The sequence below is a fragment of the Lathamus discolor genome, chromosome 2 (genome assembly GCF_037157495.1).
Source record: "Lathamus discolor isolate bLatDis1 chromosome 2, bLatDis1.hap1, whole genome shotgun sequence".
Taxonomy (NCBI): domain Eukaryota; kingdom Metazoa; phylum Chordata; class Aves; order Psittaciformes; family Psittacidae; genus Lathamus; species Lathamus discolor.
This window is the reverse complement of record NC_088885.1, coordinates 59753763-59780233: the sequence shown is the minus strand read 5'-3', so window position 1 is coordinate 59780233 and position 26471 is coordinate 59753763. Positions and strand designations below refer to the sequence as shown.

Genomic DNA, 26471 nt, shown 5'->3' with positions numbered 1-26471 from the left:
CCCCCCTCTCTGGAAGCGGTAGGGAAGAGATCCTGATGGATGGATGGATGGATGAATGGCGATGCCCTGGTGGGACAGGTGACCCCCCCTGCAGACCCCCAGTGACCCTTGGGAAGAGGCAGCCTCTGCCGCAGGATGCTGTGGGGAAACTGAGGCACGGCCCCAGGGCACGGAGCGGGGGGCGCCTGGTGCCGGGCACGGAGCGATGCCGGTGATGCCGGTGCCAGGAGCAGCCCCGAGCCATGACTCAGCAGCTCCAGCACCGCCGCGGCCTCTGCCACAGAGCAGGGCTGCAGCCCACAGCACTGCAGGCAGCGACACACACACATGAGGCTGTGCCCCACAACCAGAGGGGATGGAAGGGACGTGGCAAGGACAAGCAGATGGCCACTAATCCAGCACCAACACCACTCCTGGCACCCGGTGCATCACGGCACAGAGGGGGTTCGTGGCCCACCTTGTCCCCCTAACCCAGGTTCACATGTACTGTGGGATGCTCTGTGTGTGTTGTGGTAGAAAGGGAAACAACAGAGGCACCAGGCCACATTTGGGCAGGATCTAACCCTTCCCCGTTACACTCTCCCACATTCCCAGGTCACCAGGGCTCTCCCCAGCCTGCTCCATGGGTGCCACTGCTCTGGGTGGAAGTGTCAGAGCACCTGAGCCAGCCCATCCTCCCCTCCCCTCTGGCAGTGCCCAGCCACCTGGGGAACAAAGCCCTGCTAATAAAATGGGACTAAGAGAAGACAGGATGGCTCTTAATCCTAATCTCAGCTCAGGCCGGCTTCCTCCGGGCACTGAGCCACGGCTGTGTGACAGGCATCCTGCTGAGCACCAGCATGGAGCTGGCTCCCTCCCCAGGAAGAGGCCAAGCTGCGTGGCCAGCAGCACAGACACCCCCCAGCCTGCAGCACTGTACAGCGGTGGGTTTATTCAAACACGTTTCCAACAGAGGCGCTGCCGGAGCCGCGGGGCAGTGCTGTGGTTAGCTCGCCATCTCCTTGGCCAGGGCCTTGTTGAGCTTGTCTTTGAGGTAGGCTGTCCGCTGCCGCTCCGCCTTCAGGTCCAGGAACTCGTAGTGGGGTACCTGCAGCAGGATGGGGTGAAGAGGAGCCGGCGTCAGAGCCCCGAGATGCACAACGGCATCCTCAAGGAGTCTCTCCCACTGGGACACGGGGCGCAGGCAGCCCATAGGCTGGTCCCCATCACAGCAGAGGTGGGCGCTGAACTTGAGGCAGCCGTGCGGGTGGCTGAGAGCACCCAATGGTCCCGTGGGGCCGTGGCATTGGCACCCAGGGGACCGAACCGCAGACAATTCGGGACTGTCCCCAAATTAACCCGCGTGACCACCACTGAACAACGGGGCTTCTGTGAGCAGCTGGGACGGCACAAAGCACTGGGATGGCCCCAGTGACCACCCTGCCCCTTGTAGAGGAGGACGTGGGGCAGCACCTTCACTGTGAGGAGGCTCGGGGACCTCCTGAGCACCAAACCGTGTTTCGGTTTCCATGTGGACGCAGAGGACGTGCAGGGCTCCATGTCCCTGCTGCCAGCACATCCCATCCTTCGCCCTGTGCCTGTCCCAGCCTGGTGAGCCGCGGATCAAGTGTTTATTTGGAGGGCACGCAGCTGGGGCAGAGGCTCACGTGCCCAGCACTTGCTCTCTGGCTGGAGGGTGATGGTTCAAGCTGCATTAGAACACTGGCACCGGCACGTCGGTCCTCAGTGGTGCCTCTGCCAGCCTGTACGAGGGAGCAGCCGTGTCTGGGGGGATCCCACCACCCACCCCTGCCTCTATATTTAGCAGGGCTGAAGCTGCAGGAAGCAGCACTTCCCTTCTCCTCCTCCTCCTCCTGTCTCCCTGAGTCTTTCTAGCCAGCCAGAGTGGGGGATTATGCAAGAGGCTGGAGAGAAACAGCGGCGGTGAACCTCGAACCTCACTTCACATCAGCCTCAAAGTTTGGCAGTGAGCTCAGAGAGCTGGAAGGAGGACGCTGGGGCAGGGCTGAAGCTCAGGGTTCTCACACGGAAGAGCATCAGACAGGCAGGGGGGACCGCAGTGATGCTCTGGGGTGCCATGCGGCCCTCCAGCCTCCAAAGAGCCACGCAGCTTGGGCAGCGCTGAGCCCAGGCTCTGCAGGGCAAGGGGCAGAGGGATGGCTCCCTGCCCGTGCTGGCAGCACGCTGAGCCACCCTCCCTCCTCCCCTAGCGCAGCCAGTAGCAGAGCAGTGCTTGCTGCCTGCCAGGAGAGCTATAATTACCTCCAGAAAGCTAAATAATGCATGACCCCATGGCTCCAGTGCAGGGGATCAGCACCCTAAGACCTTGTCTGCTGTCCTCCTTGATTACCAATACCCCCACACCACCTTCAGGCTGCCTGGCAGGTGGCCTGGAGGGGATCACGGCGGCTAATCCCAGTGACAGCAGGCAGGAGGGCGACTTGCCGAGCCATCCGCAATGGAGCTCTGGGCACCAGGGAGCGCTTGGGGCTGGCCTAGGGGTTCTGCAGGACCCAGAGCCACCAGGAAGGTGGTGGTGGGGGTAAGAAGGAAGCCAGATCCCCCTCCATGAAGGTGGCTGCTCCTCCATCTCTATGGAATCACAGACCCCTCTCTACCCGCGGCTACTCACGTCCACCACGAGGAAGCCGGCCGCCTGCACGTGGCGCCGGGCCATGACGAAGCGGCCCAGCAGGTCCTTGCTTCTGTTGCTGAAGTTGGGGAACTCCCACCGGAGGAAGGCAATCCTAGGAGACGCAAAGGGGAGCGGGAGGCTGTGAGATGAGAGGCTGGGCATGGGCACCATAAGCAGAGCTGGCAGCAGCACCCAGATCTCAAGGCAGCCATGGCAGAAGGGCCTGCTCCAGCTCTGCTGATTGCCCTGTGCCAATGGGACAGATTTATCCTGCTGGAGCCATTATCCTGCCTCTGAGCTATCCAAGAAGCACCAGGACAGCGGCTCAAGTGCAACTTATCCACTCTCCCTGCCTGGCAGCAAACTGAACGGGGTGATGCTGCCTTTTCCAGGCAGGAAGGAGGCAGCTCAGGGCCCTGCAGGCAGCCAGGCTCCATAGCAGAGAGACCTGGCAAAGGCTTTCTTCAGAGGGAAAACCATCGGCACAACGTGTATGTGGCCCCCTTCCCTTGCTGTGCTGCCACCAGGTTATCTGGCCAGAGCAGCCCCTCGCTCCAAAATGCTACCCTGGGTGCGGATGGCACAGCCTTACCCCAATTTCTGTCCAGCGCCCACCCCTTCTGCCCCCAAACAAGGGGGCACACAGCTGGGCATCACGTCCTTGGCACACATCACTGGCTGTGGTGCCCGGGAGGCACGGAGCCCGCAGCTCCTCACCACCACAGTGGCAGAGCCCTCCTTCTCCCTCTTTCCCCAGCAAGCTTCTGCCCAGCTGGCAGCCACAGCTGAGCCCAGACCCACCTCCTGGCGCCTGATGGCAACGGGTTTGTCCCTTCTGGGCAGAGCAGATGGGGAGCAGCAAAGTTCTTCACGGGGAGAGGTTTATTTTCGCTGTTCACGACCATCTCAGCATCTGCACGGAGAGGGGGGAACACAAGGACTCCTGAACTCCCACCTGGATGCTGCTCACACCATCCCTCCCAAGACTGGTGATGCAGAGCATGCAAGGTCACATTGCTCCCTTCCCAGAAAACCCATCCTTGCTGAAGCCCTGAAGCACCTCTGCACACACAGCGAGGGACAGGGTCTGCTTCCCAAGCATCTCCTCGGGCAGAAGGCATGTCCGTAGCCTGATTTTAGCCCAGCATCCCATGGGGAAGGGGATGTGGGGCTCATGGACCACAGAAGTGGCTGTGGCAGCCGTTTGGCCAATCCTTGCTATGGAAGAGGCAGGGATCGAATTTGACAGGGCTGCAGGAGAGCAGGGGGAGCCCAGGGTGGGCTGCAAGAGCCCAGGGTGCAGCAGAGGAAGGGTGATCAGGGCCAGAAGGCTCTCACCAGCCTTGATGCTGGTTGGCTGCAGGAGGAAGGCATTCCTCCTCCATCTGCTCCCCACAACCATGCCTGGGCTGCGGTTTCTGCTCTGCCGTGAGTTGGGGGAAAAAGATGAAACAAGGCAGGGCAGCTGCAACGAGGAGGCATGAGGCTGAGGAATGAGGGGGGTTAAACCCTGGTAGCTGTACCTGAGCCCTCAAGTTCAACTCCCTCCACTGCTGGGGTCCCGCTGCTGCCTGTGGAGGGGGCAGAGGAGGCACTCACCAATCTGCCAGCCGTAGATGGTGCGTGCATCAAAGCGCCCGTTGTCCTGGCTCCCCAGCACCCCCACCAAGGCCTCCCGCAGGCTGCTCTGCAGCAGGGTCACCTTCTCCCCTGCTGGCTCTGCCACGCTCAGCATCTCTGGCGGCAGGAATGGCCCTCGGTAGTCAGGGCTTTCCAGCTTGGCAGCAGCATTGATATGGATGAGCTTCAGCTGTAAGTTCTGGGCCTTGAGGGACTGATCACCTGGTGAGAAGAGAGAAGCAGAGCTCAGGCACAGCCCAAAGCCCTGGCTCTGTGTAGCCTGTGTGACTGTGAATCCTGGTTCCAATCCCCCCATGATGGTTCCCTGCCTACTGGCATGGAGATACAGTCCACCAATGGCCAAATGCTGGGGGGCTCGCAGGAAGATGGCAAAGCCAGAAATCCCTTGTTTGGCAGGGACAGCCCACGGAGCCCAGTGTCTGTGGTGTCATTTTGTTCCCAGTATCCCATGGGAAGGGAACATGGGGCTCACGGACCACAGAAGTTGCTGTGGCAGCCGGCTGGCCGGTCCCCACCATGGAAGAGGCAGGGATCGAATTTGACAGGGCTGCACCTTCCCAGCAGTCACCATCTGGTGAGGCAATACCCAGCCCTCCTGTCTCGAGGGGATCCCCTTGGCTATCACTGTCTTGTTCTCCTCCTCCCCCATCACACACAGGCACAAATCCACAGCCCAGGGGGCTGCTGGAGGCCATGGCTCTCATTAGCCCAACTCTCCTGGTGCTGCTGCCCTGCACTCTCCATGCCTGGGTACCCTACACAGAGCTCGGGGGGGGGAGAGGTGTTACAGCCACCCCTAACGAGATCTATTTCCTTGTGGTTCATAGAATCCTAGAATGGTTTGGGCTGGAAGGGACCTTAAAGCTCATCCAGTTCCAACCCCCTGCCATAGACAGGGACACCTTCCGCTAGACCAGGTTGCTCCAAGCCCCGTCCAACCTTGCCTTGTTAACAAGGTGTTAACCTAAACTAAATGGACCAGGCTCAGCACCCCCACTCCTTGTCCCAGGTCTGAGGTTCCTGGGCCCTTTCCCATTATCAGAGATGCCCATCTCACCTCGGATCTGAGCGTGGAAGTCAGGTGCCAGCACTTGCTGCAGGTAGGGAGCCTTGGCCTGCTGTAGCACACAAAGCGACCACACCAGGTCTGTCAGCAGGTGAGGCTCCAGGCTGTGCAGCTGGCCCTGGAGCGCCTCATGGACCTGCAGAGAGGGAAATCAAACAGCTCAGCTCAGCACAGTGCTGCTGACATCTCAGTCTTGCGGACAACACACAGGCCTGGCAGCTTGACAGATCCCTGAGGCCTTATGGTGCAACTGATGTGCCCCACCTCCTCTACAGCAGTACTTCTTCCCTGGGTTATCTGCAGAGGGGAAGACATTAAGATCACTCCAACGTGCCCCTGCAGCTCATGAGCGGTGGTTTGCAGGCCCGCGATGCTGCATCACTGCAGGGTAATGCACCACTGCAGCCAGCCCTGCCACAAGGCAGCAGTCAGGAAAGGGAGGGCTGGAGGTGACAGCCTCATCAGGATCCGCAACTACAACAGACCTGGAAGGGTCTGAGGCTGTATGGGTGGTGTTGTGGTGTCTGCCCGGGAATCACAGCAAGAGCCTGGAGCTCTGCACCCTCCCGGGGCTCTTCCTTTTCTACAATGTCTCAAAAATAAGTAGTTTTGCACTTGCTACAAAATCCCCCTTCACAGGACCATCGTTAATGCTGACAGTGGGAGCCCTGGCTGCTACTTCCCCACCTTGTCCTCACTGTCCCAGGGAGACCTCCTGCTCCCCAGGCTGGCCTGGCCACAAGGGATGGGCTGCCCTGTGGTGGCACATAGGGCCCTGCCAATTAGGGACACCCATATCTGATATCCTGGGCTGCATCACCTGCAGCGTGACCAGCAGCTCAAGGAAGGGGATTCTCCCCCTCTGCTCCACTCTGGTGAGACCCCACCTGCAGTCCTGCCTGTGAACATCCCCATGCTCCTGGTGTCTGGCAGAAAAGCAGCCCTGCAGGGCCAGTCAGGGACTAACTGGTTCAGCTGTTGCCCCCACAAAGCCAGGGGAGCACTGTGAAGGTTTTTCAGCCTGGCCAGAGCTCTGGGTTTCCTTTTCCCATTCCTGACACCATTTACAGCTGCCTCAAGCCACCCAACACCCATTTTCACACAGGGATGTGCTAGAAGGAGATCTGCAGCCTCCCCACTGACAGAGTTGATGAAGAGTGGGAAAGGAGGAAGAAGATTACCATGTTGAAGAAATCCTCACTTCCACTGGGCTGGAAGTTCAGGCGAGCAAAAGACAGGATGATACTGCACAGATGGGTGACTGACAGCTGCTTGGTGTTGTCCAGGGCGTACTAGGGGCAAAAGCAAAGGTTTAGGTCTGTCCTGTATCAGTCTAAAATCAGGGAAACACTGAAACCGTCAGCCAAAGATGCACACAGCCCTGTGGCAAGATGGGAAAATGAGAGCAAAAGATGTTTTAGGGCTTCCCTGGGATTTTATCCTGGCACAAGGGAAAGCTGTGAGTGGAAGCAAAGCTCTGGAATATTCCAGAATAGGTGCAAAATGCAGGCACATAAACTGGGGCAGAGCTCGGGGAGAGGAGCAGCGCTGGCACTTGGGGCTGGAGGCTCAGACAGAGCTGAGACCAGCCCAGCTCCACACGGATCCCCAGTGCTGACTTTAGCGGAACATGATAATCAAGCCCTGTCAGACTCAATTACAGCCACTGGCTGGGTAGGGAAAACAGTGACGACATCCCAGAGAGCATCTCGGGAGAGGTGGTGGAAAACTGCTCCCACCTCCAGGAACTGGGGTGGGTCACGGTTGCCCTGGTGCCAGTGGGAGCTCCAGCTCCAGCCCTCCCCAAACATCCTCCTCCTCACCTGTGCAATGGCCTCAAACAGCGGCAGGCTGAGCCACTTGAGGAGGGCGAAGGATCTGATGCAGCGCGTCACCTCGACGGGCGTCATGGTGGGGATGTGGGGCTGCAGGTCGGTGGCTATCTTCTGGAAGACCTGGGGCTGGTGGAAATTCAGTTTTCCTTAAAGGAGCAAAGAGAAAGGGGCAGCCACTTACAAGGAGCTGGTATGGGAGCTGGCAACACAAGGAAAAGCACAAAGCTGTTCATTTGGAGCACAGTGGTACTGCCCCCCTGCAGTTGCCTTGGCCCTATCCTTTCCAGTCAGACCAAGTCTCTACCACATCCTGCTGCACCCACCACCTCTCAATCCCGGTGCCATCTCGTGGCTCCAGCCTCCACCTAGTGCTGGTAGCAGAGTTTAGCTCCAATGTCTCCATCTACAGATCCTGGTCTGGTCAGAAGGGCCCTGAACTCCCTAAGGCTATCAGAAACCTCACGAGGTTCAACCCAGCAACGATCAGCAATCAGCAGCACCAAGACCCAGAGGGGCCTGGGTCAGTGTGGACCAGCCAGGAGGGGACAGTCCCAAGAGGGGCACAGGCAGGGTCTGAGACCGGCTGCAGCAGCAATGACAGGTACAAACCATCCTGACACAACAGTGTGGCAGCTACAAGCATTGAAGAGAAAGGTCAGCACAGGGTCCTGGCCAAGAGCATCTCCCCTGCAGTGGCTACAGCACTGCCAGAGCCTGTCCAAACCATGTCCAGCCATCGCAGTTGTCCACTTTGCACACTTTAAGGCTGGGGAACTGCTGGATTAGCTCCATGTATGACCCAGACTCATATACACTGTCCAGCTGCCCTTCCTTAGCAGGAGGACCTACAGCCCTGCCTCTGAGAAAGGCACCCAGCATAGGTTTGGAAGATGTGACACATGGAGCATCCACCACTCTCCTTGAAACCTGTTCCAGATTAACCAATTTACCAAAGCTGGTAACATCAACGAGAGAAGCACGAGCTCCCTCCAAAGGCAGGTCTACTGGGTTATTTATTTTTAGGGTATAGCTAACCTATGAAGCCTGTCCAGGCCACAGTGGCTGTGAGAAGAGCTGTTCCCACCACCAGAAGCTGGGCTGTCAACTGAAGGAGAGCTCCTCCTTGGCTCTCCTGGCTTCCTTGATCTCTCCTTGTTTGTGTTTTCCACTGGCTACCAACAGTAAGAGGAGAACAGGACCATGTAACATTGCACAGAAAGAGGACCCAGAGAACTAAATATCTTAAGCTAAATGATCAATCAGTGCTACTCTGCTGCTTACAGACCTGTTGTGTGCCAGGTCTGTAACCATCACGTATCTGGTGGCTCTGGTCTAGCCTGGGGCCAGGAACATCACCATGATGGCTGTAAGCACCCCTGTATCTTGTTAGTGCTTGTACACTGCAGCACAGAGGGACTCCCTGACACACGGACCACCCTTCCAGATTGTGCTCTCATCACAAATCCCCTCCTTTCAACATGCTGGATGGAAAATGGCATATTTAGGTTCATTCTACCTGTGCTTGGAGCTGGAAACTCCCTTACTGGGCTGGCTGATATGTTAGGTCCAGCCTAACGTACACCCATGAGCCTTTACCTGACTGTGGGAGCAATATCAAATTCCCACTCAAGTGCCCAAAATCAACTGGACCCTACCGCATGTAACACCCAGCACGTCCCGACACAACCATGCTCCTTACCATAGGCAAAAATAAGGTCCATCAGGATGTTGAGGCTGAGCTCAGAGTGTTTCTGAATCAGGTGGTAGGACATGGCTCGGAGCAGAGGCACGCAGCGCCGGTTCTGGTAGGCTAGAGCCAATGTTATTTTCCGGATGTCATCGGGGTTGAACTGTTCAGCAAGCTCCAGAGCCTGCCAAGAAATGTTTGGAACTGCCATGTAAAGGGAAACCACAAAGCTTGAGTACCTCGAGTCCTGCTTCCAGCTCAAGTGAGTCCAGAGGAGGCCACAAAGATGCTCTGAGGGCTGGAGCACCTCTGCTATGGAGACAGGCTGAGAGAGCTGGGCTTGTTCAGCCTGGAGAAGAGAAGGCTCCAGGGGGACCTTAAAGCAGTGCCTAAAGGGGCCTACAGGAAAGCTGGAGAGGGGCTTTTGACAAGGGCAGGTAGGGACAGGACAAGGGGAAACTGACAGAGGGGAGACTGAGATGAGATCTGAGGAAGTTCTTCCCTGTGAGGGTGGTGAGGCCCTGGCACAGGGTGCCCAGAGAAGCTGTGGCTGCCCCATCCCTGGCAGTGTTCAAGGCCAGGTTGGACAGGGCTTGGAGCAACCTGGTCTAGGGGGAGGTGTCCCTGCCTGTGGCAGGGGGTTGGAACTGGGCGAGTTTTATGATCCCTTCAGACCCAATATGATTCTAGGAAAGCAAGGTGCAGATCCAGCCTTTACACAGAGTGGGATGCACCACTGCTACCAGCTGAGCCCCTCCATGGGTGATGGGGACTGGAACCAGCAGTGAGTATTTAGCACATAGTGAGGCCATGCAGCTGGGAGGGAGCATGAGGGGAAGCAGACCCTTGCTCTCTCAGCAGAGCTCATCCAGGATCTCCCTGCTGCCAGCTCTGCCTCCTGCAGCAGGTGGGACCTCACCATCCACTCCATCCATTACATGCTGTCAGCAAAGACTGACAGGGCAAAGGCACCCACTGGTGGATCAGCACCCACTTTCCACTGTAATTCCATGTCATTGACAGGACACAAACCCAACATCATTAATTTGGGTTCTGCATAAGCCAACAACCCCACCAGATCCAGCTACTCTGCCCCACCACATGGTGTCTGCAGCATTTATTTATCCCCAGGGTCCAGGCAGAGGGACAGGGGGGTCAGGAGCTACAAATGTTGCTGTGGCAGCTGTTTGGCCAGTCCTCAGCACGGGCTGGATGAGGACTGAATTTGACGCAGCTGCATTCAGGCCTCCTGCAGCGGTTCTGACCCAAGAAAGGACATTTCCCTACTCCAGCGAGGAACAGGGATGCACTAAGCCTGTGTGGAATTAGTGTTCCCATATGGGATGAGCTACAGGTGACGGGACTTTCCTACTGTTATCACCTGCAGGGAGGTTGTCTGTCTGAAGGGAATGGAGATGAAAATGAGAGCCAAAGCCCATACCTTGTCCTCCAGCCGGTCCATCAGAGCTGGGGAGATGTGCCCGACCCTGCTCATCAGCATCACCACGGTTCGGGTGCCCTCGAGCTCAGTCCAACGCAGCTCCAGCTTCTTGATGATCTCATTCAGCAGCTGGCTCTCCTTCCCCTGCCTGATCACCAAGAACTCTGCCAGCGAGGCAAGATGCTTGAAGGTGAAGCGCCGCAGCCTCCACAGCACCTCCTGCTCCACTGACTGCATCACCCTGCTGTTTCTGTCCATCCTCAGGGAGTAGAGGCTCTTCAGAAGGCTCACCAAGGTGTTATTCCACACCTGAGAAATCTGGCAGTGAAAAGAAGTAAGGGAAAGGTGTTGATTAGAGACAGCATGAGAGTATCAAGTTGCCAGACACGCCGAACACCAGGCAATGCTCCCTCTACAGGAAGAACTGCACAGCAATGAGGGGGAGGCGAGGCAGACCTCCTTAGGCTGAGAATATCTAGCTGTACCCCACCATGACAGAAGACCTCTGCTCCCTCTCACAGGTTTAGCCTGCATGCTCAGAACCAAACCAAAGCGACCCAGACCCTGGTGAGGAAGAGGAATCTCAATGGCTGTACCAGAAGCTGAAGCCACACAAGGGTCCCAGCAGCATGGATGAGCTGAGGAGTAACCACACATGTTACTTACAGAGCTCTCTCTGCCTCAGAAAAGAAGACACACAGATTTGCTACCAGCTGGGTGAAATACTTACTCAGACTTTACCCTTCTCTCAAAGCACTTACGCTTCCTTGTGGTGCGGCTGGTGAAATGAAGAGCGGTGGGAAAGAGTTATAATTCAGAGGCAGAAACTTGAGGGCCTCGGGGAGGAAACACCATGGGATTCCAACTCGCCTCCGCCCCTCAGGTCAGGTGAAACTTACCCTGAAAGCTCTGATTTCTCTCCAGTGTCTCCGAAAGCATCTTCCCTGTAAGGCCCTGGCACAGGCTGCCCCGTGAAGCTGTGGCTGCCCCATCCCTGGCAGTGTTCAAGGCCAGGCTGGACAGGGCTTGGAGCAGCCTGGTATAGTGGAAGGTGTCCCTGCCTGTGGCAGGGGCTTGGAACTGGATGGGCTTTAAGGTCCCTTTTAACCCAAACCATTCTAGGATTCTATGACAGGATTCTATGAAAGGAGGCTAGGCACGAATCCTACCAGCTGTTTGGAGCACCAGGACCTGCCCAGTCAACACTCTGCCTGCCCACCACTGGCTCTTTCCCACCAGCAGCCCCAGCACAAGGCAAAGCTCATGGTTTTCCACCAGCCATTGGTCTTTCAGCTTTCACCTCCTTCAGTATTCATCAGTGAATGCTGTTTCCAGCCTCAGCTTCCCCAGCTGTGCTCTACTGCTGCTAGGCAGCACTAAAAGGCAATTCCAGTCTGAAAGCTCTCCTGATTGGTATAAAACCAACCCTGATCCTTAGCACAACATCGTTTCTTATGGGCCCTTCAGAAAGCATCACTGCACCAGCTGGTATAGAGCACTGCGCCTGTGCTTGACACAACATCCCAATGTTACAACATGATTGCAGGAATGAGGAGTTGCTTCTCAGTGTGGCTGTGCAGGAAGGAAGTGAGGCAGTGCTGTGAGACACTGAATTTCAGGCAGGAGGGGCCATGAGGGTTTGGGCAAAGGCTTTAACTCTCTGGCCTGTCCAAACTCCATCACTTCCACCAGCATGGCACATTCCTGAAGTTCAGCACCTCGGGCACAAGAATGACCTGAGCCCTGCCCCAGTGCTCTGCTAAAATGTAGAACAAAACCACATCAGGATGCAGCTGGGAAAGGAGCAGCGCTCATGAGGTGGCCCAGTGCACTCAGGTCACAATAAGAACCAGACTGCTCCGCCGACTGATCCCTCACCTTTTATCCCCATTCAGGTGCACAAAACTCACCTCACTAAGAGCATTCCTCCTCAATGCTGTCCTGCCCCATGCCTTAGCTACTGTTCAAAATCTCTGGCTTGTGGACATAAGGACATTGCAAGCTGATTGATTTCAGTTTCTTTGCACCAGACTGTTTTTCCATCTACACAATATTCAACTTACGTTCACTTAACTACATCTGTGGCTGCAGTAATAGCTCATTGGAGAAGAACAAGCATGTCTGCAACAAGTTTGCTTGCTTTACATCTCAAAATTCCTAGCTACACCCCCCTTGGCAGTTTCCAACACTGCCTCACTTGTCATATCACTCGTGCAGTGTGACGGCTTTGCCAGTGCTGGGGCATCCCTTCTCCACCAAGGAGTCTTAAGGACCCCCTGCGAATCCCTCTTATCAACTGGGGTGACAATGACACAGGACCATGTAAATCAGGAGCAAAACATTCAATCCAAATACAGTGGCATGGAACCATTACAGCCCATTACGAAGCTAAATGGGCAGCCTTTGGACAAATCCCATCTCTCTGCTACCCTTAGATGGGGTTTAGGAAGCAGAGATTATGGATGAAGATGAATACAAGGTGCCTACAGAACACTTGTACACTCAGGGCCCTACCAGGAACCTCAAGTTCACAATGCAAGTTCACAAGTCAGAGCAGCCACCTGTACCAGCACAGACTGTGCGATGGATGGACTGAGGAGGACCTGGGGGTACTGGCGGGTGAAAAATGTGACACAAGCTGGCAGTGTGTGCTTGCAGCCCAGAAACCAACCGTGTCTGGGCTGCATCACCACCAGCATGACCAGCAGGTCGAGGGAGGGGATTCTCCCCACTCTGTTCTGGTGAGACCCCAGCTGCAGTCCTGCATCTGACTCTGGGGCCCTGAGAGGAGCTTTTTATAAGGACATGTAGTGACAAGACAAGGGGGAATGGCTTTAAACTGACAGAGAGAAGATACAGATGAGAACTTAGGAACAAGTTCTTCCCTGTGAGGGAGGCGAGGCCCTGGCACAGGTTGTCCAGAGAAGCTGTGGCTGCCCCATCTCTGGCAGTGTTCAAGGCCAGGTTGGATGGGGCTTGGAGCAACCTGGTCTAGTGGAAAGTGGCCCTGCCTGTGGCAGGGGCCTGGAACTGGATGAACTTTAAGGTCCATTCCAGTCCAAAACATCCTGTGATCCACTCTGAGGTCCATGAGCTGCAGCTATTTCTGCAGCAGCTGGCAGGTCCAGCACCAACCACTGCAGATGACACTGAGTTTGAATTTGACAGGGCTGCTGAGGTTTGACAGTACAAAGTGCAGAGCACAGTGCACTGGTTCCCTTCAGGTGCTTCATCTTACCCAGTGGCTTCTCTACTGTCTGGCTGTGCAGCTCTGCTGTGCCTTGGCCAAGATGCAGCTTTATCTTACTGGGAAAACGGAAAATTCAAGGGAGCAGGAGCAAGGCAGCGTTCATTGAGGATGTTCTCTTGCTGCATTTTGTCTCTGGTATGAAAAGTGGTTGTTTTCTGATCGCAAAAATGAGGCATCCTGCCTAGAGCTGGTCATTTCCCTCCTGATCCCAGCAACTTCAGCTTGGAAAGGGAAGCCACAACCCCCTAATAAGCTGCTGGCTGGAGCCAGCTGCACTGTTTAAATTCCAGGAGCACTGTCTGCTTTCTGCCATGTATTCCTTCCCCAAACTACTTCTGCTACAAGGAGGAAACTCACCTGGGAATCCATGATGTTGACAAGCTGCTGGAATCGCTTATCTAGCACAATACTCTCTGTTTCCAGCTTTTTTTCTGCTGCGAGCCGGGAAAGTTGAGTAATTATTAGGGAGGCCTGGTTGCTAGTAAGGGGATGGAGTTCAGCCAGCTGCAGGAGCTCCTGAGGACTCGTGGCTGTTTCAACCACTTCCCCGATCAATTTGTACTCTTGACTTCTGTCCTCCGCCAGCTCTTTGACTGAGAATCCATCTGCCCAGCTGGAAGGGCCTGAAGTATGAAATGAAGCGAGAGGTGCTGGAGGCAGAGCTCTTGCCACCACCACCTTCCCAGCCGGCACCAGCAGGGACGCCGGGACTGCTGAGGCAGGAGAGATGAAGGCACCAAAGTGCCCCCAGCAGCAGCGTCGCACCAAGCGGGCTGCCATGGTGGAAGGCCGGGGCTGGTAACCAGCTGGGGGTCAGTGCCACATGTCAGGAAAGCTGTGAAAGGAAGAGAAACACTTTAGGTACAGGAAAAGTTAATAAACACGTGGTGGCCAAATTCTGGTAATGGTTGTGCTTCTGCCTGTGGCAGAGGGTTGGAACTGGATGATCTTCAAGGTTCCTTCCAACCCAAAGTACTCTATGATTCTGTGACTAGCAATATTGGATGAGAAGGAGCAATGAGAGGTTTCTGATGAGCAGCTAACAAAACACCGCTGTGGCAGAGGCACCTCCCCGCTGGGGCTAAACTCCAGTCGTGTGGCTCCCCAAGGTGGCTTGGAGCCACTTCAGACCGGCTGGCTGCGGGTCTGGCGCGCACACAGCTCCCCACCAGCCCTGACTGGGCCTCACCTGCCACTGGCAGTGCTCAAGGCCAGGTTGGATGGGGCTTGGAGCAACCTGGTCTGGCGGAAGGTGCTCCTGCCCGTGGCAGGGGGGTAGAACCGGATGAGCTTTAAGGTTCCTCCCAGCCCAACCAGTCCGGGATGTGGTAATTCCCCTCCCCGCTGCTCCCGGTTTCCCCGCACCACCTCCCTGGGCTCCCACCTCCCCTGCTCTGCCCGCGCCCCTCACAGGCCCGGGGCCTGGCCCCGCCGCCGGTCGATTCCCCTCAGAGGCCCCAGGCCCCGAGCCCAGCCCTCCGCTCCGGGCTCTTCCCCTCAGCGCCCCGGGCCCGGCTCTCCCCGCCCCGCACCAGGCCCGGCCCGGCCCGGCCCTCCCGCCGCCGCGCCTGACCTCGCCAGCCCCAGCCGCACGGCGGGCCGGCACAGAAGCGCCGCACGCATGTGCGCCGGCGCGGCTTGACTGCGTCATACCACCGCAGCAGAGCGCCCATTGGTTTAGGAGGCGGCACTTCCGGCGCGCGGCGGCGGCGGGCGGTGAAGGTGGCGTGGTCGCTGTGCGGCAGCGTGGGCTGCGGTGGGTTCGGTTCCGCCGTGGTGTGGGAGCGGTTCGGGTCGGAAGGAACCTCAAAGCTCATCCAGTTCCACCCCCCTGCCACGGGCAGGGACACCTTCCCCTAGACCAGGTTGCTCCAAGCCCCATCCAGCCTGGCCTTGAGCACTGCCAGCAATGGGGCAGCCACAGCTTCTCTGGGCACCCTGTGCCAGGGCCTCACCACCCTCACAGGGGAGAACTTCTGCCTCAGATCCCATCTCAGTCTCCCCTCTGCCAGTTTAAATCCATTCCCCCTTGTCCTGTCCCTGCCTGCCCTTGTCAAAAGCCCCTCTCCATCTTGCTTGTTGGCCCTTTTAGGCACTGGAAGCTGCTCTAAGGTCTCCCTGGAGCTGATGCAGAGGGTTAACCAATATACAAGGGGGTTAGAGGAATCCGCTTGCTTAAACAAAAGTCTGTTGTAAACACCTATCATGCCTACTAAGCAGAACAAAGGCACAAACTACTGATAAGGCAAGAAGCAGAGGTCTGGTTCTACTGATAAGCAACTATAGACAAGGAAAAGCGGATGCCTGAGTCTATTTATAAGGGGGAGTAGCAGAGGGTTTGTGCCTGGGATACCAACCAAGGTAAGGCCATGCGTGAAGATTAAAAGGTGAAAAGTTTAAGAAGAGGAAGACTCATTTACTTCATCTTGAGACCCCAGCCCATGACCAGAGGGGGGCACTGCACAGGCGCAAAGGACCTTCTAGCTCCTTATAATACAAAGTGGGGATAGATACTAAATATGTATAGGTGTATCAGTAATCTAATGCGTATGTATACCTTAAGAGAATACATGTAAAGGAAAAACGACCCTGGGTGTGCATACTTTGGAGGAGCTATCCCCATGCACCTCAGCGCTGAATGAAGCATACCTCCTTTACAACTTTAACGAGTTGTGGAGTCTATCTGCGTATCAGAGCCTTCTCTTCTCCAGGCTGAACAAGCCCAGCTCTCTCAGCCTGTCTCCATAGCAGAGCTGCTCCAGCCCTTGGGAGATCTTTGTGGCCTTCTCTGGCCTTGCTTCTGCAGCTCCACATCCTTCTTACGTTGGGGCCCCAAAGCTGAATGCAGGGCTGCAGCAGGGTCTCAAGAGAGCAAAATATGGGGATAGGGTGGGTGAGCTCAGGCTGCTGTGAGCAGGAGGTGTTCTTGGGGTGCCCCTCTACAAGCTCCAGTGAGACTGAGCCCCAACGCTGATTCCTCCAGCGCCCTCCTTCTTCTGACCTGTTAAAGGCCTGTCACGTGCAGCCCCTTTGGCTAGAGGGCTTCTTGTGGGGTGGATTTCCCCACAGCCCTCCCCAGGCTGCAGGGCTGATGGAGCAGCCATGTCCTCCCCTCTGCTGTTGAGGTGGTCACCAGCAGGAGTTACCCGTGTTCTGCCTCACCTACCCCCCATGTTTTCTTTCCTGCTCTATCCATGTCCAAACAGATCAGGGCCCGGCTGTGAGAACTAATGAAAGGCAAATAAATTCATGGCTTGCCAGGAATGAGGAGGGGCAGCTCAGTCTTGAGGTGGTCAAATAAAGTGGGGACTGATTTATGAGCAGGGTATTTTCCACAGCTTGGGGCCTTTGTGTTTGCTTTTGGGGGCGTTGCTTACCCCTGCTTCCAGCACAGGGTGAGGAGGTGGCCTGAGAAGCGCGGCTGTAGCTGTGTGGGATGTGATTTCCCCAACTAAAACTCTCCGAGCTTTTCCCTTTTTGTTCCCAAAATGGCCTCGCAGGATTTCATGTCTGTTGTGAAAGAGTGGAGCCTGCTTAGGGTTTACACAGGACACTTGAAACCAGTACTTAGAGGTCTTGACACTGGTTTTTGGTTGCTCCTAAATCCGAAGTTTGACCTGGTGCACCCTCCCATGGGACCCAGCCTCTTGCGTTGGGCATTATCCCAATTTCTGCTCTCTACAAGTGTCCAGGGCAGTGATCCTGCTTTCTGACCAGCTTCGCCCCTCAGGATCTTGAGCTTCACTATCCCGTGCTCACCACAGCTGGTGCTGCCCTGACCTTCTCATGTCCACCAGCTCCATCCTGGTTTGTAAGCGGGAGGTCCAGTGGAACACTTCTGGCTCCTGAGTTGCCTGGTTTTGGAGCCATCTTCCAGGCCCCCCATGGAGTGATGCGCCCAGTTCTGGACCTGCAAGTCAAGAAGGCCCCAAACAGTGTGGAGAAGGTCCTGAGGAGGGCCAGGATGATGGTCACAGGGCTGGAGAGCCTGCTCTAGGGGGGAAGATTGAGGGAGGTGAGTCTCTTCTCCCTGGAGAAGGCTTGTGGGGACCTCATCCCAGTGGTGGAGCCTTTCAAGGAGCCATGAGAGACATGGGACAGTGGGTACAGGGAGAGGTTTCATCTCAACTTAGGTTATACAGTGAGTCATTCCCTGGAATAACCTCCCCAGGGGCATGGTGGGGTCCCCATCACTGGAGGTTCTCAAGATGAGCATGGGGTGCAGGACAATTCTATATAGGGTCCCTTCTCCATGGAGGTTTGGACCTGGTTGCATCTGGATCTTTCCAGGGCCAAGCTGGACTGTCCCATAGATTGTGATTGAGTGTCCATCCCTGGGGACTTCCCACTAGCTGTGACCTGGGTGCGCTCGTCCCCGCTTGATCTACAGGCTGCTGGCAGAACGTACTCAATGGCTTTCAGCAGCCATGCAGCTCTGAGCCTGTCGGGTGGCTTTGGGCTTCCACTTGCTGTGCATGGCGGTGCAGATGGGGGTTGAACAGAGGGTCATCTTCCGGGCAGGGTTCCTGCAGGTGCTCCTGCAGATTCCTGCTTGGCTTCGGAGAGGGCGGCCGCTCCCAAGGCTGGTGTTTGGTCAAACCCACCGTGTTTGCTGAGAGCTGCAGGTGTCTTCACTGGCAAATGTTTTATCCGCCCAGCCATAAAACATCACCGGGGGCTGGAAAGCCCCGGCCGTGGGGCAGGGTGGATTCTTCATCTGGCCCCATGGGAGAGTGGGGTTGAGAACCCAACGTGGTGTCACCCTGTGTCCCCACCAAACCCAGGGCAGCTCTGTGGTGGTCACCTGTGAGAACATCGAGTCCAACTGTTAACATGGCACTGCCAAGGACACCACTGAATCATGTCAGTCGGTGCCACATCTACACGTCTTTTAAATCCCTTGGGGGCCAGTGCCTCCACCACTCCCTGGGCAGCCTGTGCCAGTGCTTGACAGCCCTTTGGGGAGGAAACTTCTTGTAATATCCAATCTGTTCCTGCCCTGGTGCAACTTGAGGCCGTGTCCTCTTGTCGCTTGTTGCTTGGGAAAGAGACTGGTTGAAGGATGGACTTCACCTGACTACAACCTCCTTTCAGGCAGAGGTGGTATTGTAGAGGGCAATCAAGTCCCCCTTGAGCCTCCTTTCTCTCCAGACTAAATCCCCCCCGGGTCCCTCAGCCATTCCTCATCACAGAACTTGTGCTCCAGACCCTTCACCAGCTTCATTGCCCTTCTCTGGACCCGCTCCAGCACCTCAGTGTCTCTGTCGTAGCAAGGGGCCCGGAGCTGAACACAGGACTCGAGGTGCAGCCTCACCAGGGAGGTGAGCTGCTGAGCTGAGCGCAGGGGGACAGTGCCTGCCCTTGGCCCTGCTGGCTACGCTATTGCTGATACAGGCCAGGATGCCATTGGCCTTCTTGGCTGCCTGGGCACAAGCTGCTCGTGTTCAACTGTCGACCAACACCCCAGGTCCATTTCCACTGAGCAGCTTTCCAGCCACTCTTCCCCAAGCCTGGAGCATTGCACGGGGTTGTTGTGACCAAGTACAGGACCTGGCACTTTGCCTTGTTGAACCTCACACCATTGTCCACAGCCCATTGATCCGGCCTGTCCAGATCCCTCTGCAGAGCGTTCCTACCCTCCAGCAGATCAACATTCCCAGCCAGCTTGCTGTCATCTGAGGGTGCACCTGATCCCCTCATCCGGGTCACTGCTAAAGTCACTAAACAGGCTGGGCCCCAACACTGAGCCCTGGGGAACACCGCTTGTGACTGGCCAGCAGCTGGGTTTAGCTCCATTCACCACCACTCTTTAAGCCCAGCCATCCACCAGTTCTTTACCCATCCAAGCTGTGAGCAGGCAGTTTCTCCAGGATAATGCTGTGGAAAACAGTGTCAAAGGCTTCATTTAGCTCTATGGGAGAACGGGGCTGAGAAACCCAACCTGGTGTCACCCTATGTCCCCATCAGACCTGGCTCAGCTCCTTGGTGGTGGTACCCAGGACCAGCACCCTCCATGGAGACGCTGTGGTTCAGCATCACCCCTGTCCTCATTTCACCCTCCCTGGGTATGCAGTGGCCTTCCACGGGGGACCCCCATGGTGGGGGGACCTCAACCCTGTGGCCTCTGTTCTGCTGAGCAGTGCTGGGCCAGCTGCTGCGGTGGCCAGAGGGGGATGGACTCAGCTCCTGGCCGGATTTGTCCCCCTGGGAATTCCCCACTGGGGGAAGTGTCAGCCCATGGGAACGCCCGTGGTGGCCGTGCCAGCGCATCCAGGGCAGATCCCATAAAAGGGCTGCCTGCACAGAGGGTGGCAGGAGGCAGGATGAGGCTGTGCCAGGTACTGCCGCTGCTGCTGCTGCTGCTGGGGCTGGCTGGAGCCACCACACCGGGGCCAGATGGATCCACACCGGGATCGGCTGGATCCATCCCAGTGTCCCTGCCAGGGCTCTGGACCGTGAGCTATGAAGACGTTGTCTCGGCGGCTGTGGAGCTGCTCAACACGAGGGTCGTCACTCCCTATGTCCTGCGGCTCCGGGACGTGCAGTCCCTGCCCGGCTGGGTGAGTGCTGAGCTCCTCCATCCCCACTGCACCCCGGTGGTGCAGGATCCGTCCCTTCTCAGGGCTGTATTGTCCTGTTTTGGGGCTGGGTCTGACCCACTATGGGGACGCTGCCCACCCAAACTGAGGATGGGGCTGAGCCATCTCCAGCCTGGATGCGGCTCCTCCTGGGGCTGGATCCCTGAACCAAGTGGGTCCCTGATGGGTCCTGTCCTCTCTCCCAGCGTGGGGACCTGCAGCACCTGCAGGAGCTGAGCTTCACCGTGGAGGAGACCTCGTGCCGTGCGCCAGCGATGGCCACCACTGCCTGCAAGAGCCGCTGGTTTGGGGTGAGGCTGCGTCCTGTGGGTCCCCAACAGGGAACCCGAGGCACGGGGAGCGGGGTTCAGCCTCCTCTTCCCCGTGTCCCACTCTGCTTCCCCACAGGCAGTAAGCTGGTGCCGCGGCTACGCCTTCCTGGAGCAGCAGCAGCCCATGGTGGAGCTGTCCTGCGAGAAGATGCCCATCACGGTAAGGAGATGTCCCCACTGCACCCCCTTGGCTTTGCTGTGGGACACGTCCCCGCGGGGGGTCACCCAGACCCCCTCGCCATCCCCCCCAGGGCTGACACCGCTGCTTCTCCCCCCAGCTCGGCCCGATCTGGAAATCCGGCATCAGGAACCTTTTTGGCAGGATCAAGGAGCGTTTCAAGGGCTTCTTCCAGTGCAGCAAGATCTGGATCCGCGACAAACTCAACCTGAAAAAGCCCAAATCCTGAGCGGGTGATGCCGCATCCCCCCTGCCCCGTGATCCCGCCCAGGTGCTCTGCTTCCAGTAAACATCCCTGCAATGATCCCAGTGTCATTCCAGTCCTGTGGGTCCCTGCGCCGCACCGTCCCTCCCTGTGCCCCAACAGGGAGCGGGGATGATCCCTTAGAGCTCCTAGTCCCACAACCTCCCCAGTGCCCAGACAAGGGGCTCCAATGGCTGGGGACACCCCCGGCAGTGGGGCTGTGTCCCCAGTGGGGACTGCCAGCACTTGGGACATGCCAGGACTTGGGACGTGTCCCCCCAACAGCAGCTGCTGCTCTGTGGGCTGGGGCCAGGCGTTTCCGGAGGGGGGATGTTCCCCAGCCTCCCGGAGCAGGGATAAAAGGGGATGCAGGCGGTGGCCGTGGCACAAGGATGCCGAGCTCCTGGGCACTGGTGCTGGTGGTGCTGGGGGGGGCCTGCGCCCTCCCTGCCCCGGCCCCCCTGGCCTACACCCAGGCGCTGGCTCAGGCCGTCAGCTCCTACAACCAGCGCCCCGAGGTGCAGAACTCCTTCAGGCTGCTCAGCGCCGACCCCGAGCCCGCCCCGGTGAGTGGCCCCCCACAGGGACCCCCCCACCGTGATCCCCGACTCAGGCTGCCCAGTGCTGACCCCAAGCCCATGGGGACATCAGGGGGACACCAGGACCTATGCATGGGGAGGGGTTTAGAGGTGCGGGGCGGGATGCGGGGCATGGTCCTCACTGGGCTGGCTCTGGGCGCCTGGGGATGGGTGTCCTTTCTCCCTGGTCACCCCGTCCCCATCCCCGAGCATCCAGCTCAGCTCCCTGCAGCGCCTCAACTTCACCATCACGGAGACGCAGTGCCTGGCGTGCTCCAGAATCCGCCCCGGTGCCTGCGAGTTCAAGGAGGACAGGGTAAGGGACAAGGGGAGTTCTTGGGGGGGGGGGGTGGCACCTCCTGTGGGGTCCCCAACCTGGGGCCGTTCCCCCCTGCGTGTCCCCGCGCTCAGCCCCTGCTCTCCGCAGCTCGTCAAGGACTGCTCCGCACCCGAGCCCCAGCGTGGCGGCTCCGTGCTCGGTGTCACCTGCAGGGACACCACCACAGACGTGAGCTGGGGGATCCCAGGATGCTGCAGGGCCTGGCCGGGGCCGTGGGGGTCCCCTCACCCTGTGACACCTCCTCTCCCCACAGCCCGTCCGGGTCAAGCGCTTCTGGCCGCTGCTGGTAACAGCCATCAGGACGGTGGCCGCTGGTGTTGGCATGTTGAAGTCCCTCAAGGGATGAGCCCCCCTCGCGGGGCTGCCATCTCCTCCCCTTCCCCTTTGGTGTCCCCCCTTCCCCAAATAAAGCTGCTTCCCAGCCCCACTGTGCCTTTTCCTGCCACTGTCACCCCACTGGGGGACAGGAAGGGGGGTGATGCTGATGCAGGAGGGTCCTGGGGTGGGGAGCAGAGTCAGCTCCCCCATATGGGCCTGGCATCATCCTAGCCCCATGGCACTGCTGACTCCCCAGCCCTCATCCTAGCGCTGGCCCTATGGGAGGTCTTGCCTCCTTGGGACTGAGGCAGCACCCCAAGAACAAAGGGTCCCCCGGGAGCTAGTGCCAGCCATGGGGTCCCCATGGGGTGCGTGTGGGGCACAAACCCAAGGGACTGTTGGCCCATGTGGGGTGGGGGGGAACAAGGCGTTACACCCCAGGGGCCACCGGAGCCAGGGCTGCAGCCATGACCATGGTCTGGCCACTTTTGGGGTGCAGGGGTCTGCATGCCCCGAAGTCCCCATCCCAAACTGCCTGTGACAGCACTGGCGGCACAGCTGAGGCCGGTCCGTGTCCCCCCGACAGGGCAGGGGTCAGTCACCGGGGACCCTGGGAGCTGAATTCCCCATGGCCCCTCTCTTGTTCTCCATCACCCATAGGGAGGATGTGGGCACTGGAGCCCTCTTCCCGTGTGCCTCAATTCCCCCCCTCACCCCAGGAGGCAGCCAGGAGCCGGCTCACACACACGGGCCGTGGAGAGCCCCTTTATTGGTTCAGCCCACGCGGATGGTCAGATCGGCTTTGCCGCTGATCCTGATCTTGGGCCTAAAGCGCCGGATCTTGCCCAGGAAGCGCCCGAACCGGCCACGCTGGACCAGGACCGGCTGCCGGAGGGATAACGGGGTCATCGGGATGCTCCAGACCCTGCATCCCACCCAGTGATGCACCCAAGGCACCTTGGACACTGCACCCAGGACCGCTTCCCCACCTCGGACCATACAGTGGGGACCCCGCAGCCCAGAGCCCGCACCCAGGATCCCTGTACCCGGTTCCCCAAGCCCAGTCCCTGCTCCCACCGCCCCTGCAGGACCGCGCACCCAGCACCCTGCACCCAGCACCCCGTGGGTGCCCCAAGACCCCCCCATCCCACCCTCCACTGCGGACTGGAGTTATCCTGGTGGGATGGAGACCTCGGGTTGTCCCTTCTGGGGACGGCAGACCCCAAGATGTGCAGAGGGAGGGAGGGAGGACCCTGACACCCATGGGTGCCAGCACCCACTCTCAGTGGGTGCTGCCCCCCTCAGACTCACATTGGAGGAGGCATCATTGCAGCTCAGGTCGATCTCAGGGGAGCTCTGCAGGAACTGCACCGGCCCTGAGCACTCCTTGATGACCTGGGGGGTAAGACATGGCACCCGGGGTCACCCCAGGGGCCCCGCTGAGGACACCCAGGACCACTGTGGCTGTCCGCCCCCCATCCCCATCCCCATCCTCACCCCATTCTCCTTGAAGTCGCAGTCCTCGGGGCTCACGCGGGAGCTGGGGCTGCACTCCGTCTCCATCATGCTGAAGTTGAGCACCCGCAGCGTGCTCAGCTCGAGGCCCTGTGGGGACACAAGCGTGTGTGTGGGTCACTAAGTGTGTGTGGGGGTCACGGTGGGGGGGTCCCTGTGGGGGGCCACTCACCGGGGCGGGCTCGGGGTCGGCGCTGAGCAGCCTGAAGGAGTTCTGCACCTCGGGGCGCTGGTTGTAGGAGCTGACGGCCTGAGCCAGCGCCTGGGTGTAGGCCAGGGGGGCCGGGGCAGGGAGGGCGCAGGCCCCCCCCAGCACCACCAGCACCAGTGCCCAGGAGCTCGGCATCCTTGTGCCACGGCCACCGCCTGCATCCCCTTTTATCCCTGCTCCGGGAGGCTGGGGAACATCCCCCCTCCGGAAACGCCTGGCCCCAGCCCACAGAGCAGCAGTTGCTGGCGGGGGGGACACGGTGTGGGGGGGTCCTAAGTGTGTCCCAAGTGCTGGTGTCATCACATCTGGTCCCTACTGGGGACATGGCCCCGCTCCCCCAAGGAGCCCCTTGGGGGGAGTTGTGGGACCCCATTGCTGCTGTTGGGGCAGCAACACCAAACCCCAGGGGTTGCCCCATCTCTATTGCCCAACTCTGTGGGGTGTGCCCCTGCCCCCAACCTGTCTCAGCCCCACACACGCACACATATGACCCCAAAACATCTTTATTCCAGCTCCACTGGGGATGGGGGGCGGCGGGGTGTCCCTGGGAGGGATGTGCCAACGCGGGGCCCGGGACGCTGGGGTGGCTGTGAGGAGGAGGAGGATGATGATGATGATGGGTGACTTGGGTTGGTGCCGACGGCTCGTGGGGTGCCGGGGGAGCGGGGCTGGGTGCTGCCACTGGGCTGTTGGGGGAGAAATAAGGGTGAGCTTCACTCTGCAGCCAAAACGTGTCCCTAGAGTGGGGGGGACACACATCCCACCACTGCGCCCACCAAAGGACTGGGGACGCGGAGCCCTCACCGGCTCCTTGCCGCACTCCACCATTGACAGTGGCACGTCGGGCAGGAAGGCAAAGACAGAGACCTGGGCCGTGCACCGCTGCACCTGGGGACACAGACCCTGAGCACCCTGGGGACACCTCTCTGTCCCCCTCCATGTGTCGGGGGGACCGTGTCCCACGCTTACCCTGCCCGGCCGGCCCTGGCAGCCGGCCCCGCGGCGGTCGGGGAGGTTTTTGGGGCAGGCGGGCTGCCGGGCGGTGAAGTTGATGCTGAAATGGGTGCCCCAGTCGAACGTCTGCCGGCAGAACAAGGACCTTGGCGGCTTCGCAGTGCCCGTGGGGAAACGGGTCCCACCGGGCTGGGTGCCGGAGCTGCACCCCCCCCATCGCCCACCCCGCTCCTACCGTCCTGGCGACTCCCAGCATCTTCAGCAGCCGCAGCTCCTGCCCGTGGGTCTCCAGCACCGAGCGTGCCAGGTCGCGGGGAGCCGGCAGCGCCGGAGGCACGGCGGCACCCGCGGCCAGCAGCACGGCTCCCAGCACCAGCGCCATGCGGCCGGGAAAGCGCAGGGACCAGGGAAGCGGCCGGCAGCTCGGGATCGGGAAGCGGCTGTCAGCTCTGCGCGGGGCCCCAGCTCCTCCGGCTTCGCCTCCAGGATAAACACTGGGCCCCGCGGCCGTGGGGAAGGGATCGGGTTGCCGCTGTTTTCCTTGGCCGGCTGCCGTGGTGGGCGCCTGCCCGGACCTGGCGGAGATGCCGGGCTGATCCCCCAACCGCGGCCCCTTCGCTCCACACACTCCCCATTTCACAGGGAGACAGTACAAGCGATGACAAGGGATGCACCCAGCTCCCGCTCCTCCCGAGCCGGGTGTGAGGGCCTCCTCCCGGCTCCTACGGAAAGGAAACCCAGGAACTGCCTTCCCTCTCCCTGTTTCTTTACACTTACGGGGATGTTTTTGAGCCCCTCTCACTGTGCTCAGAGCTCAGCCTTGTCTGAACAGCCCGGCCTCCCATGGATGTCACGCCATCACCCTTCCCACTCCACTTGGAAACACCACAGCAGCTGGCCAGGGGATGAATTTCTCCTGGGTTTAATATAGAAAGGGTTAAGTGACATTATAAGTGCCCTTCTGGGGTAGGGACACAGAGGGGAGAAGCAGCACAGAAAAGGCCCAGGGCTTGTTTCTCCAGAATTCAGTATCTTTCTGTCCCCTTATAGACACTTGGCTGAACAGCTGGGAGCTCCCCCTTGCCTTTGGTTCATCCACAAATGGAAAGCAAAGAAATGCCTAGGAAGGAAACCTGGAAGCCTGGTTGGGGGGCAGCTGAGCCCCCTGGGACCACCATGCTTTGAGGACCAGCTTGGGAGCCTGTGGGTCTTCAACAGCCCCGGCTTCAGCAGGTCTTAATGATGCTGCTCCTGCAAGCGTGTCTGATCCGATATTCATGTCTTTATGGACAGGAAGGCCCTCTGGGAGATGCTGGGAGGGAGAAGGGATGGAAGATGGGACAGCAGCCTGCTGGGAGAGTTGATGCATGTGCATCAAAGCCTCCTCTGCACAAGGCGACCATCAGGACACGTCCTGGAGAAGATGCTATGGGGCTGGAAGGAAAGGCAGGTCCAAGGCCACATGGCCACAATCCCCATGGCTTCCCCCAGCAGCTGTGTGGTCCTTCCCCACAAGAGGATGGAGGTGCCCCATCTGCAAAGACCCCATCACAGCTTCAGGTCTGGCACTCACAGCCTGAAAAGCAACTGCGTTTTCATTCCAGTGTTCATGGGTGGTTGCTTCTTTTGATTATTTTTTTCTTTTTAAAGAGTCTTAGCAGCATGGAA

At 58.7% G+C, this 26471-nt stretch overlaps 5 protein-coding genes and 3 non-coding genes across 8 annotated transcripts; 2 read left to right on the top strand and 6 right to left on the bottom strand.

The window, feature by feature from the left end:
* Positions 1-911: 911 nt before the first annotated feature.
* TBRG4 (transforming growth factor beta regulator 4) lies at positions 912-15193 on the bottom strand. Its single transcript, XM_065667005.1, has 11 exons — positions 15129-15193; positions 13913-14390; positions 10306-10623; positions 8877-9048; positions 7166-7323; positions 6524-6634; positions 5334-5478; positions 4235-4477; positions 3437-3548; positions 2633-2747; positions 912-1087 (listed from the first exon to the last, which is right to left on the bottom strand). The coding sequence occupies exons 2-11, from the start codon at positions 14333-14335 to the stop codon at positions 986-988; spliced, it is 1899 nt and encodes a 632-aa protein (XP_065523077.1). The 5' UTR covers positions 14336-14390; positions 15129-15193; the 3' UTR covers positions 912-985.
* LOC136009525 (small nucleolar RNA SNORA5) lies at positions 3753-3891 on the bottom strand. Its single transcript, XR_010610587.1, has one exon. It is a non-coding gene; the product is annotated as a small nucleolar RNA SNORA5 (small nucleolar RNA).
* Positions 4690-4828, bottom strand: LOC136009524 (small nucleolar RNA SNORA5). The gene has a single exon (XR_010610586.1). It is a non-coding gene; the product is annotated as a small nucleolar RNA SNORA5 (small nucleolar RNA).
* On the bottom strand, positions 9967-10103 carry LOC136009523 (small nucleolar RNA SNORA5). The gene has a single exon (XR_010610585.1). It is a non-coding gene; the product is annotated as a small nucleolar RNA SNORA5 (small nucleolar RNA).
* Positions 15194-19791: 4598 nt separating the features above from the next.
* Positions 19792-20936, top strand: LOC136009229 (cathelicidin-B1-like). The gene is made up of 4 exons (XM_065669277.1): positions 19792-20115; positions 20340-20444; positions 20542-20625; positions 20744-20936. The coding sequence occupies exons 1-4, from the start codon at positions 19879-19881 to the stop codon at positions 20870-20872; spliced, it is 555 nt and encodes a 184-aa protein (XP_065525349.1). The 5' UTR covers positions 19792-19878; the 3' UTR covers positions 20873-20936.
* Positions 20937-21278: 342 nt separating this feature from the next.
* LOC136009030 (cathelicidin-3-like) lies at positions 21279-22186 on the top strand. The gene is made up of 4 exons (XM_065669119.1): positions 21279-21576; positions 21683-21781; positions 21893-21973; positions 22059-22186. The coding sequence occupies exons 1-4, from the start codon at positions 21280-21282 to the stop codon at positions 22149-22151; spliced, it is 570 nt and encodes a 189-aa protein (XP_065525191.1). The 5' UTR covers position 21279; the 3' UTR covers positions 22152-22186.
* Positions 22187-22861: 675 nt separating this feature from the next.
* Positions 22862-23998, bottom strand: CAMP (cathelicidin antimicrobial peptide). The gene is made up of 4 exons (XM_065669276.1): positions 23811-23998; positions 23621-23728; positions 23435-23518; positions 22862-23008 (listed from the first exon to the last, which is right to left on the bottom strand). The coding sequence occupies exons 1-4, from the start codon at positions 23982-23984 to the stop codon at positions 22898-22900; spliced, it is 477 nt and encodes a 158-aa protein (XP_065525348.1). The 5' UTR covers positions 23985-23998; the 3' UTR covers positions 22862-22897.
* A 338-nt stretch (positions 23999-24336) lies between these two features.
* Positions 24337-26071, bottom strand: LOC136008167 (uncharacterized). The gene is made up of 5 exons (XM_065667004.1): positions 25581-26071; positions 25039-25378; positions 24819-24929; positions 24654-24737; positions 24337-24535 (listed from the first exon to the last, which is right to left on the bottom strand). Exons 1-5 carry the CDS (start codon positions 25646-25648, stop codon positions 24353-24355), a joined length of 786 nt encoding a protein of 261 aa, XP_065523076.1. The 5' UTR covers positions 25649-26071; the 3' UTR covers positions 24337-24352.
* Between the last annotated feature and the right edge of the window lie 400 nt (positions 26072-26471).